The 13865-nt window shown below is 36.4% G+C and overlaps 1 protein-coding gene across 6 annotated transcripts in view; it reads right to left on the reverse strand.

Annotated features, from left to right (window-relative positions):
* Positions 1–7325: 7325 nt before the first annotated feature.
* The window catches only part of LOC133516924 (cholinephosphotransferase 1), a 42410-nt gene continuing 35870 nt past the window's right edge, over positions 7326–13865 (reverse strand). For all 6 annotated transcript variants that reach the window (XM_061849971.1, XM_061849973.1, XM_061849978.1 and 3 more), the window contains one exon: positions 7326–8744. In XM_061849971.1, the coding sequence (XP_061705955.1) occupies positions 8674–8744 (71 nt within the window). In that variant the 3' untranslated portion in view covers positions 7326–8673. The remainder of the gene's footprint in view (positions 8745–13865) is intronic.

Raw genomic sequence — 13865 nt, forward strand, 5'->3', positions numbered from 1 at the left:
AGCTGGAACAAGGGTAATTTGCAAAGGGCGGCCGATGGATGCAATATGGTGACGAAAGCATAAGATGGATAAGACTTAATAGTTTCGAGTAATATTTATGTATAAAAATATATATGCATTTTTTGTTATTATATCAGTAAGTTCCAAATAATGATGAAGTATCACTTTACGAATACGCACCTCTTACATCTGTAGATGTAGAGAGGTCATTTCCCCTGTATAAGTGTATAGTGAACTATAAAAGGAATGGACTGAAAATATCGAATAAAGAAAAATTATGATTAATTATTTCAAGAATAAAACACTATAACTTTATTGAAATTATGTTGTCTTTATTTAAATCGATTGTAGTCGTATTCATATTACGTATATCATTCAACATAATTTTGACGTAATTTGCATCCGTCAGCCGCCCATTAGTAATTTGCTACTTAAAAACAGTGAGCAAAATCTCATTTTGCTCACTGAGGGAGACAAAATAACATTCAAGTGACCTTCATATTCGAATGTCATTTCAACGTGCGGGGCCTAATACAAGTTCGAAGTATTTGGATTCTATTGTCTTTGTCCCTTTCACGTCATTAGCAAAAAGAAAGAGACAAAAAAGTGCATACGTAATTCAACGATATATTGACGGTTTATAATAGACCCCCGAAATAAGTCAGACCGCATCGTTCCAAAACACCCTACGAGTCTTCATTCGTAATAATTAATTAATGAAATAAAAGTTTAAAATTTAATAAAAATACCATATTTTACGTATTTTATTATACAATCAAAACAATGTACTTATACAAATTTATGCAATTGTTACGCTGTAAATAATTCTACTTAACGACTTTTAACGATCTCTACTATAGTTGACAAATATTAGTATCCGCAATTCGGACCGTATCTTACAAAGTTTTTTTTTTTTACAAAAAAAAGTAGACGATTGAACTGTCAATTGATGTTCGTTAATTCATTATTTTCGTATCATTTTATTGAAATTTCTTTCGTTTTGTTTTATTGCGGTAATTAAAGTTAATTGTTATATTACCTTCAGAAAACATGAGTGAAATAGTGATGAAGACGGATTACATTTTTTCAGGTTGTATTTTTTGATGGCTGACTAACGTGAAAATTTTTGTGTACTACACGAGATCAAAGTTATTTACATCTCGTGCGCTTTTGAGTCCCTTACTACGGTCAAGGGTCTATCTATTATAGAATCTTTCGCTTGCACGGGACTCAAAACAAGCACTCGAAGAAATATCAAATTTTGCTCTCTTGTTGTACAAATAACTATTAGTACCTTAGAAAAATATACTTAGCAGAGGTCATATTTTATTTTTGCCTACAATATTTTAAGAAAACCTATTTAAGATCGATTACTTGGTAACTTACGACGTAAATAACCAATTATTAGAAATACGGCATATATCAAACCTTAAGTTAAATCAATATATTTACACTAATAGCAAGTACGGGCCAAGGTACAACATGTTTTCCGTGTCCGAGGTACAACAAAGCAACTTTTTGGACAAGTAAGCTTCGTAATAGCAGTTCCATTTGAGTTTAGGCTGAAATAATCCTACCATCGAGTAGCTAATTAACTTAACTTCAATCTATTACCTATATTAAGTTTTATTATCTATAAGCAAAACGTGAATTAATCATCCTTGATGTAAAGTTCGAAATACTGACTTTTCATAACACAATTTATATTTTATTTTCTTGAGATACCGGCCGCTCTCAAGTTTCGTTGATAGCTTGATTTTGATAATTAATTATAACGTTTCAAATAATATGTATGAAAGATTCAATGACCGTGGCAATGTGGAAATATTGCCAAGTGTCCGAGATAAAACTAAATATATCCATGGTCCAACAGTTTCCCCTACCTACATACACTTGGTTGGTAGGAGGTATAGAAATTCGCACCAACAGTCGAATGAATAACACAGTTTTGCATGAAATCAAACGTGTGCCGACACATTGCTTTACCCACTGTTAAATACAACACTTCACACACTTATACATGCGTTTGCCACTTGACACAAACATTCGTTACTTTCAAACACTGTTGAAAACCTACACTAACTAGAAACCAATTAATTCAAAAACTTTGACGAGGAATTAGTACAATAAGTAAAAAGTAGCGACACGACGCCAACGTGTTTACAAATGACTATTTATTTGTGTGGGGGAGATAACAGAAAGAGTTATCAGTAAATGACAGTAGTTACCAACCTATAATCGGTTGTATATGTCAGATATTCTGCTTTTTGCAACAGATATAATAGTACAATATGGCCTCAAAACTTAAACCAGAATATCGTAAGGCATAATTTTTATTTTTTAGATCAGCTTTGTGTAGGTACAGCCCTTTTTTGGGCAGTCGTGTAAAAACAGTGCCGCGGCTGGTGCAATTGCAAAAAAAGGCAGTTTAAATGTTCAAATCTCTCTCTGTGCAGTGAATCTTGCAATATATAAAATTTATTTTCAACTCAGCAGCTCGAACAAGCCTACTCCAGGGAGTGAGACAAAGTAGCTATTTTAAATTTTGTGAAGGCTATGAATACAGGAATAAAAACTTTACTCGATGTTGAATTGTTTTAACCTTTAATATGTTCTCACTACTGAGGTGACAAGTTGTAATATGTGTCGCACGAGAGCAAAGTTATTTTACATCTCGTGTTTTTGAGGCCCTCGCTTCGCTCGTGATTCATTTATAGAATCTTTCGCTTACTCGGGACTCAAAATCAACGCTCGCAAGAAAAAGTAACTTTCCTCTCTTGTTGCACAAATAACTATTACATTGCGTTGTTTCATTTAAAATACTAAGAGAGCTAAAGAATGAAATATTATAAACTTTCGTGTGAGTAAAACAGTATGTAAACCCTTACTTCACGGACGATCATGCATTGAAATCCCCCTGACCCGCTTAGTATTCTTTTTTATCTCCCATGTATCAACAGATTTATATAGATAGGTGTAGCTTTATGACTACATTTTTGTTTTGAGATTTCTGTTATACTTTAAAAAAATGTTAGTTCAGAAAACAAAACAATAAATTACGTTTTTAGTGTTTTCTACTTTATTCTATTTTTTTTTTGTTAGAAAGTGCATTGTTTTTGTTCGAAAAATAGATTCCTCACCTTAAATTTATGCGAAAATGATATATCACATGCCCTAATATGTATAGATTTAGAGAAATGTTGATTCAATTAAAGCGCAGCAGGCGTCGAAATTCGAACCTTCCCCCCACCACATGCGCGGTGGCTCTTGATGGCGCCCGGTCTGCATCTATTTAGGACCAGCTAAGAATCAACTATGCCAAGTTTCAGCTCATAATCACAAAGCGCAAGGTTCCCATACTACGATTGCACTGTCAAACCAGCTATTAATCGTCTTTCGTGAACTTAATAATCTAATAATAACAATATCTATTTGAAGGGCATTAATCATCTTCGACTGACTTCGTACTTAATTGATTTCATTGTGTAAGTCATCCTTTTGTACGTATTAACGTTTGTGATACAAAGGAATCAATTTGAACATCAAAGTGATTTGTTAAGATTCAGTTAGTGAAATACGTTTTCTCCTGAAATGGAATTTCATAGAAGAAGTACTGATATTTCGATAGGAATGTAAAGTTATTCTTCCTTCTTAAAACATTTTAAAATTCACCCATGGCATTTCTACCAAAAGATCAAATTTTGTCGGCGACGAGTCGCGCCTGGCAACTACCATAACACATTCACCGCTGAGCTATGATCGTAGTGCTACGTCGTAGCTGATAACATGGATTTCCCGGTATTTAGGGGAAATGCCTCGTAGAGGCAAAACGACAGCGTGTGACGTGATTAGCGCTGAATGGGTTAACAAACTGCAAAAATCTGTATGTGTTATTTTGTCAAAATAAATATCGGCGTCTTAGCTTTATAACTCAGATCATAGAAGGTACTAGATATCTGACGGAGGCGTGGCGCGTGTCGCCGCAACATGGCCAGATCGTGGCCATACTCGTCCGCTGTGAGAAAGTCGCAATTTAGCTGTCATTGAAAAATGTGCGCGTGAATTTTCTTATCTTAAAATGCCGTTGTTTCGTGTCGAAATAGCAGTGCATACAAAAACCACAACGATCATGGGGTTATATGTATACCACATGTGGGTATATTTATATTCACGTATTAGTCAATAAAACCACACATTGTAACAAACTGAAGAAAAAACAGTTTAAAATAAATAAATAAATAATTGTAATTATTTATTACATTGTAGTTTATACCTGTAATTATACTTTAGTCAGCTTCTTAGCAACGATTCGAATAAAGTTGCACTAGGTATAATCAAATATGTTCACGCTTGCAAAATTATATTGAATGAATTAGCTTTCGCTGTTTTTCATAACTCTATGTAATATTCGGATTCTGATCAATGTCATTCGTTTATCATATATCATTCGTGCATTCTGAAGTCAATGTAAGTACATTCGAAATTGGCCTGCAAGTCCTGTAACCTTTAACCGAGATGCTTCGTGCGCGTCGGTTTGTGTGGTTAGCCAGACTTTACATTAAAAAATACTCCTCGAGTCGCAACTGCTTCGAGTTTCATAGTCTTCGTTTTAGCAAGGCGATCCAAATTAAAAGGCTATGGTAAATGGTATTAAGACTTTGAACCCGAGAAAGCGTAATGCATATGCAACCTACAGGAATTTACCCAAGGTCGACCACTACTCTAAGCAATGTAAAGGTTACGGTCGGATTCCCGACCGCTGCTGCGGTATTATTTTTTTATTAAAATACAGTGGTATTCTTAAAAATAGTCGTGGCCCCACAAAACTCAACAATGAGTTTGTCTGTGGGGTCGCCAGTCTCTAGTTATACACAGTTTTTTTATTGAATTACGTTAACTTCGGGGTATTGGTAAGTACGTTTAAGGAAACTACATGACATAGTTAATTCTCCAAAACAATTTTTTTATTATAATGTAATTTTTTGAATTGTTATAATTAGTAATTAAATGTTGCATATAGCGTTGTTATTGCACGGGAATTTAACTCACCAAACATTTATATACATACTGTGACATGTCAGTATTGTCAGTGTCATTTCAAACATCGATCGTCCTAGAACTTACTTTACTCTTTGGTCCTAGATAATACTTATATACGTTTAGTAGCAAATGTATTAACCCGTACTAAACACTAATCAATATGTAAACAGGCCCTAAGGTAAGTGTACACGCTCGTTAGGGCCTTATAAGATAAAAACAAATATTGATTATTTCGAAATGGAGTTTATTAGAATACCGGTGTCTTTGAGAAAGTTACTTACCTAATTCAAGCTCAGGAATGCACCCTTGAAATTAACGGAAATCAAAAAACACGGTGTATTACTAAAAATAACTTATACTAGGTAATTAATGACTACAATGTATGAAAATGATTTTTTTAACATAGATTTAAATTTAGTCTTATTTTTTTAACGTCTTATGGCTTCAGGCAAATTCATGGCCAAGACCCGTCGAGCGTACACATTACGCCGGGCCACCATACAAACCGTTTTTAGTTAAAACGTACCTATGACTCACCTTCATCATCATCATGGGTCACCTTGGCCTGGCGCTACTTGTAAAAACTACAAAGGTTTCCGTAGCAGGCTAAAATAAACTTTATTGGCTGGTTTTAAAGCTTATTTCTTGTAGAAGCTGTTTGATATTGATACAACCGATTACTGTTTGGATGATGGTACGCAACATTTACCAAACCGTAGTATAATAATATTTTGTTTTCTGTGAGGGGCGAGGCAACTTTACCCTGAGCCATGTCAATAACTTCTAAAATATACATATTTTTGGTATCTTTGAAATATGGATATATCTGTTTGCTTACAATGCGTATGTATCTAGGATATCAGTATATTTACTATATTGCACACAAACCAAAATTGAACATTCTATTTTTTTTTTAATACACGTTTAGATTTGTTTATCGTAATATACCTTATAGAAATGGTTGTTAACTTAGTGGATACGTACCTACGTTATTACGTCAAATTACGTTTTTTCTATGTTTAAATCAGAATTTATTCATGACTCACATGCGAGTCACTGGCCCTGCGGAAATGTTTGAGCATGACCCATAAGCTGAGTCGCTGGCCCTGAATGGGTTAAGTAGATTTTATTTCCTAGGGGTTCTATCTCCGTAGTAGTTATTTCTAGGATAGTTTGCCTGAAGTCACAGCCTTTGTGATGTAAGCATGGTTAACTGGTGTTAAGGAATCCGCTGAGTTAAGCTCTAGGCAGCTATGGTTGTTTATCGCAAGCAGGTATTTATGTTTTCAGCTAACTGGTAAAATATTGCATATTTTGAATAAAAGCCTGTAGTTACCTTTATATTTGAGTTTAGTTTTATGATTAACAATTAATTTTAAAAATCTGATCTGCATTCTCTAATTTATCGATATTAGTCTTGGATGTGAGCCCATAGCTGTCAAGAGCGTAACTCAGTATCTATTGAAAGTATATGAATTTTTCGCAAAGCACTCTGTAATCATGTCTCACAAGGAACTCTTATGATATCGATACGGCTATTTATTTAGGCGCGACGTTAGCATGACTCGACCATTTGGAAAAAATCCAATAACTGGATCGACAAAAAAATTGTAATTAATCATAGAATATGGTCACAAAATTTCACGCGAATCGGTTGAGAATTGCGATCTGTAGAGGAGAACATCCTTCGCTTACGCTTAATAATATTGAATTATCACCCGGCGGGTCAAATTTAGCCTCCAAGATTTGACCCACACTAACTGACTAACTTACATATTAACAGGGCAAGTAAAAAGCTTGTCAAAATAGCCTCACAAGTATACGACACTTTACTGATTTTGTACCCCGTGAACTTTTCAGTTGACTAGCAAGCTATCGAACCTAAGTTGAAATTTTGCTTACCAAAGCCGTTGCTTACTAAAACCCTTTCATTTGGCTTTTTAAGCGCTTCATAATACGGGTAAGCTGATACCCGCTAAGAGCTAACCTCTTAAAGGGGTATCGATTATGAATTATAACGCTTATGCCATTTTCAACATTATCCTCGTAAAATAGAATGTGGGTGGAAGAAGGGCTAGGTGTTTAGCGTGTTGACAGCACAGTTGTCAGATTTATTTGAATTAGGAAGGGGATACCCTTTCGTTTTAGCCGTATAATATCTCTGAAAAGGAAACCCCTTCCTAGAGCTAAATCAAATGAACGGTTAAGCAATTCAAAGGGAAAGCCAATCGTTGGGGCTATTCCATAAACGACTAAGTATGGGTAAAAAATTAAACAAAAAAATAATAATTTAAGAGTATTTATTTGGTTCTCTTAACTATTTATTAGGTTAACAACATTATCATCAAGCAATTTTTCGTCAATGCATTTTGGAGATAAAAAACTACATTATAGAGTAGGAAAGTGCCGTTTTGAAAATAATAATAATAAGCATTTATTGTGTATCTATTAATCTCCCAATATCACGATCGGCTTTCACTGAAATTTCATCTCCAAATAGTCTTTTCAATGTGGAAACACCACGACTTTTACTGACAAGTATCAAGAATTCAGATTAAAGAGTTTTTCCAATGGTTGCACTATCAGATCTTAACGGTATATATATATATATATTTACTGTATCAAACACTGTAGAAATAATGGGAGCTTTTTCCAGTAACTACTTCAACTGGGATAAAATCGGACATAGGGTAAATGCGCTCTCTCTGTAAACAAAGTACCTATGACTTTTATTGTGGCATACACTTTACAATTTGTGCAGAGTTAGATTAGACGGGCTCTAGAGTTAGACATACTTGTCTCATTTCGTAGTCGAAAGTAGGTACGCTATACTGGTGTTACCGGTCTTAGACAGCAGAATGTCTTCTCCATGGACGCAATTATCCCGGTTACGCTAAACTGAGATTCTGAAGTTTAAACTGTATTTTTACAGAACGCACCAGCATTAATATAATTATCAGTAGCACTAGTGGAAATAAACCAGTTAAAGTGTTTATATTTAAAAAGAAGCCTAACGAATAGGTAGATGAGATGCAGATATCTGAACTTCCCTCGCAGATGTGTTTCTACTTATTCAAAATATATCTAAGAGCATATAACAGGTAACTGAGGGCAAGCGGAATAAATTGTTTGATTGACCTATATAAATGGATGTAATAGGTACAATGGTGTATCCGAGACCAATCATCATCACATTGTAGTTCTAAACCATTTTATTAGTAAATCACCGAAATGTCAAACTTACTTTTAATTCTAAGCAACAGACACCAACTTCGTTAACTTTTATTCTCACAAAATAGAGTCGTAAAATCAACCTAGTATAGAAACCATAACAACCTTCGAAGAAATCATTTTCACAGTGACATCCCTGTCACTGCCGCTGATTTAACAATTTGTTACGGTTTTAGTCTTGTTTCGATACAGCTGTCGCTATCTCTGATTGGACTCCGCACGCGCGGTATGGAGTCGTGTCATTAGGTTTTCCGCTCGCACTTATTGGTGCGCGTGAGTTACACTGCGAGCTATGTCAAGGTCGTATCATAACAAGATAAAAACGATGACAAAATGTTAAATTAGAATCATGCTTAGCGACTTATATCAATACAAATATTTTATCGTTGCCTGAAGGGAGTTTTAGCTAATAGAGTTGTTGTTTAAAAGCGGCGCCGAATCCTCCGATTCCGATTTTTCACTGTCACTCGTCACTGGAAAAATAAAAACATATAAAAGTAAATGTACATAAAACTACTTATATTGATTAGTAAGCTCATCATGCAATAGAAAATTAATAATCATACAAAAACAAGCAATAAAACTGTCTACAAAAGAAACCCAACAAATAAATATACTTATTTACAGTCGTACGAAGTACTCTGGGTGTAACAAGGATAAAAAGCGTTGGCTCAATACTGAAAAGGTTCTCACACACGTAAGACCTACCATATTGCTTTTGTTTACTTTTTTAGGTACTTTCTAGCATCCTATCTTAAAGTACGTTACTAGGACACTGCTGAGTATACGTATATACAATGTGTTTATCCACGTATAGTGGAGCCGTTAACCACGTATACTACGATGAATTTTATCGACAAATCACCCTCCATACCTATGTTTTTTCGCAACCATTTTAAAACTGCACCCCTTCAAAGTTTTATGGCGCTAAACACGCCCTTGGTTAATGTACCATTATCTGTCCATTTACCTATCGTACATTAAAAAAAGTACCTGTAAATGGGCAGATAATGGTACATTAACCAAGTGCAGTAGTGTTTGGCAACATAAAACTTTGAAAGGGTGCATTTTTAAAATGGTTGAGAAAAAACATAGGTATGAGGGGTGATTTGCCAATAAAATTCATCGTACTATACGTGGTTAACGGCTCCACTATACGTGGACAAACACATTGTATACATACATATACAATTTCCTGTCTTATACCAAACAGCATCTTATCAGCCAAATGTAATGTAATGCAACTAATTTTACAAAATACTTAATAATCCAGTTTGCGTCATATCCGGAAGTCCTGATTTTTTACACGACTGCCCAAAAAAAGGAATGTATTGTTGCAGACTTGTTTATGATGTTGGCTCAATGAATAATCCGAGTTTGTGACTTCGAGCGCCGAACGTAACTTTGCCAAAAAACTAAAAACCTTGTAAATTTAGTTTTTTTTTATTTGGGCGATTATAACCCTAAAGAATTAGTGATATTACCTTCTCGGGGCATTTTTAAAGTAGACTACATTTGCTACAATACGAGCCTAGAATTGTCTCTGTAGATCTAATAGTTCCCGAGATAAAGCCTTTCAAAGTTTATAGAAGAGGGAAAGAATCGGCTCTCCAGGTCCAATCTATGCTATATTTCTTCCTGCTTTTAGCAACTAGGGCAAGTTATATATCATTTTCGTATAATTTAGGGACGACGAATTCATTTTTGCAATATACGTTATACCTTTTCATACAAAAAAACTGCTTTGGGCACAATAAATTAACTTCCTTACTTACTTCAATGGCACAGTGACCCAAACAGGATCTTGGCCTCTGACATAAGAGAGCGCCACTCTGCCCTATCCTGCGCCACTTCACGCCAGTTGGGTATACCAAGGGCGAGCAGGTCTTTTAGGACTTCGTCACTCGAGCGCTATCTGGGCCGCCCAGACGGACGTTTTTTACCTGGGTGCCCCACATACGCTCTTCTCACAGCACGATCCTCTCCCATCCTCTCTAGGTGACCGAGCCAGCGGAGTCGTGTGGCTTTGATCTCGCCAATTATATTGGGCATCGCAACCAGCTCCTCTAGCTCCCTATTCTTCCTACGCCTCCAAGTTCCATCTTCATCTCTGATGGGTCCCAGAATCTTCCGCCAGATTTTCCTCTCCGCCACTAAGAGCTTGCTCTCTACTGAGTCAGGAGTCCAAGCTTCACACCCATACATAAAAATTGGCCTACTTACAGTCTTGTTGACACGAATCTTGGTTAGTCTACTGATCAGCTTGGACACTAACTCGATGGAGCGCTGCCGAGCATCTTAAAGCGTTTTGGATTCGTAGATCTATCTCGTCCTCCCTTCGGTTGGTATCAGTTGCTGTACAACCAAGATACCTAAAATGATCCACGCCTTTGTAGATGGTTGCTCCGACTACTAGGTCTTCTTTATCAGCTCTGGTGTTCTTGTAGCTTTTCATTTGGAGACCATATATTCTGTTTTCTGATGGTTGATTCTGAGACCTATCATCTCCCCTTCCTGCTCCACAATTCTAGCCATGGCCTCCAGGTCCCTTTTGTTTTGCGCCAATAGCCCCAGATCATCAGCATACCTAATGATCTTATGTCTGTCGTTCAACTCTATACCCCCATCATGCATAAGTAATTTTCGGACGACGTATTTGAGTGCCAAGTTGAAAAGCATTGGCGAAAGGGCGTCTCCCTGTTTCAGGCCTGTGACAACTTCAAATTCGGCCGTCAGTTCTCCGCAAGCTCTTAGCCTCATCTTGCTGACTTTGGTAGCGACAATAATAATTTTCACCAATTTTTTCTGGCACTTTGAAGTACCTACCGCAAAATCTTATACAGTGTCTCTCTATCAACACTGTCGTATGCTTTGGCAAAATTAACAAATAACATGTGGATGTTTTGTGCGAACTCCCATTTCTTTTCCATCAGCTTATTCAACAGGAATATCTGATCCACAGTGCTGCGGTTCTGGCGGAAACCACACTGATAGTCACCGAGTATGTTTTCGGCATAAGGCTGAAGTCGACCCAATAAGACATATGAGAGGACTTTATATGCCGTTGGCAGCAGCGCAATGCCCCTGTGTAGTTGTTACACTTTTTCCTGGAACCTTTCTTGTGGATGGGGCATATCACTCCAGTATTCCACTCTTCGGGTTGTCGCTCCTCTTTCCAGATCTTCATGACTATCTCATATAGTCTACATTGCACTGCTCCCCCGCCATACTTCCATCCATACCTCTGCATATATTCCGTCCATCCCTGGGGATTTATTGTTTTTCAGCCTCATGACAGGTTTCCTCACTTCATCGAATGTTGGCTCTTCTACAGTATACACACTCTCCTCCGTTGCCTGCACCTCAATACGACTGTTCACCGGTTGACAGTTGAGGAAGTTCATAAAATATTGACGCCACTCATACTTTATTGCTTCCATCTCTACAACAAGGTCTCCATTATCGTCTTCTAAAAACTGCGCGCCAGGTTGGTATCCTTTCTTAATCATGCCCAGCTCTTGATAGAACATTCTGCTCTTATTAGCTCTTATCAAAGTTTCGATATCTCTGAGGTGATTCTTCAGATGTTGTACGTAATTTAATTTAAAAATCTAAAAAAAAAAACACTTAAATTGGCGTTTTATAAGTATGAATATAATGTTTTTGTCCCTTAATTATATGATAACTTGCCCAAGAGCAAAATAAGAAGATAAGCTGCTAAGAGCAGGAAGAAATATAGAATAGATTGGACCTGGTGAGCTGACCCTTTCCCCCTCTTTTTGGGGGCTGTCATGGTACGATCTCGTGACTACCGGGCCAAATCAGGTTTATTTAACCTAAGGAACAATCGTGCCAAGCGGCATCGCCAGAGACAAAAGTGCATACTCACTGCACTTGCACACCCTACTTATTCAAGTTCGAAATAATTATACAGAGACAATTCTAGTCTCGTATTGTAGAAAATTTTGTCTACTTTAAAAACGCCCTGAGAAGATACTCGTACTATCAAAAACTAGTCCTTTAAGGTTATTATCGCCTAAATCTAATAAAAACACAAGAAATTTTCACGGTTTTCTCAATTTTTGACAAAGTTGCGTTCGGCGCTTCGAGATCACAAACTTGGATTATTCATTAGGCCAACATCATAAACAAATCTGCAATAAATCAGAACTACCGGATTTGACGCAAACGCTAATGTATAAAGTTAATGGATTATTTTCAGAAATGGTGGATATTCTTCGTTTTAATTCAAAAATATATCTAGTAACGTTCTCAGCTTAGATAGCTATCTTGGTAAAGTGACTAATAGCGGTTCAAAATACAAAACACGAAGTGCAAAGCGACGACTCCACTGACCTTGCCCGCCGTGTCGTGAACAATCATCCAACTGGGACGTGTTGTATTCCACTACTATTTTAGGAGTTTTCTATACAAAGTGTACAAATACATACATGTATATTATATGTTTGCCTAGCATAAAATACGCTGTAACTACCCTTTTAAAAAAAAATCTCTATTGTTCTGTATAAAAGTAGGGATTTCTGAGGGTAAGTTAGTGTTTATTACTTGTGTATGCGCATACATAGTCACTGCTTTATATCAAATTTGTCATTAACTTCAATCTCGAAATGTTGTTCTACTTGAAGTGTTTGTGAACATCGAGTGAATATAGACACAAATAGCACATACAATTGAATAAAATATTGCAAAGTAGTGTTGTTAAATAGAGGACTACAATGAAACAAGACTTCGAAATGTACATTTGCTTATATTTCACATAAAAAACACGTCATACGATACAGCCAGCTCGTGACATTACACAATATATAACATATGTATATACAGTTCTCCTACCCTACCGGAACAAGCTTGAGCGACCCTGCCAAGGGATCCGATTTTGTCTGTACATAACTTAGCAACCCTAAATGTCTCAGCCGTACAGAAGACATGTCAGTTATAAAGTAACAATACCTTTGAAAACAATAACCAATAGAACCCTAACAATGTGATTCTACTAAAAAGTCTCACAACTAAAAGCAATAGCCCGTGGAGTGCTATTGCAACAACTGGTAACACAACTTTGATACATTACCAAGTACAACAGACTTGACTAACGCTTGGTAAGTAACCGACTAATCACGAAATAAATATTGAAAGACTAGACAGAGAATGGACTGAAGACCTAATCGCAAGCTGCAAGCATACATTGATGCTGGCCTCGATAATATAGCGCTATACATATTAAATAGAAGTGATAATAAACACTTATAAAAGCAAAAGCTGTTTAAATATTACACACTGAAGTTGAGCAAAAAATCCGAAAAATAACGAAGTTGTGTGGCAACCCTAACGTTTACCGCCAGGGCCGGAAAGGAATTTTAGCTCTACCTTGAACAGACTTAAAATAAAAGCTTCGCTTCTATGCGTGTTTATTACGTAGGATGCAGCCAACACCAGTGTCTTCAAGTTTTAATTAGAAGATAGAATAGCAGAAAGATGTCCGCGTTCTCATTTTATTCATTAACACGTTTGATGCGGTTATTAGCTTAACTGTGGAATTAACCATACTTAAGGAGTTGAGCAGACCCTGCACC

The sequence above is a fragment of the Cydia pomonella genome, chromosome 4 (genome assembly GCF_033807575.1).
Source record: "Cydia pomonella isolate Wapato2018A chromosome 4, ilCydPomo1, whole genome shotgun sequence".
Classification (NCBI taxonomy): domain Eukaryota; kingdom Metazoa; phylum Arthropoda; class Insecta; order Lepidoptera; family Tortricidae; genus Cydia; species Cydia pomonella.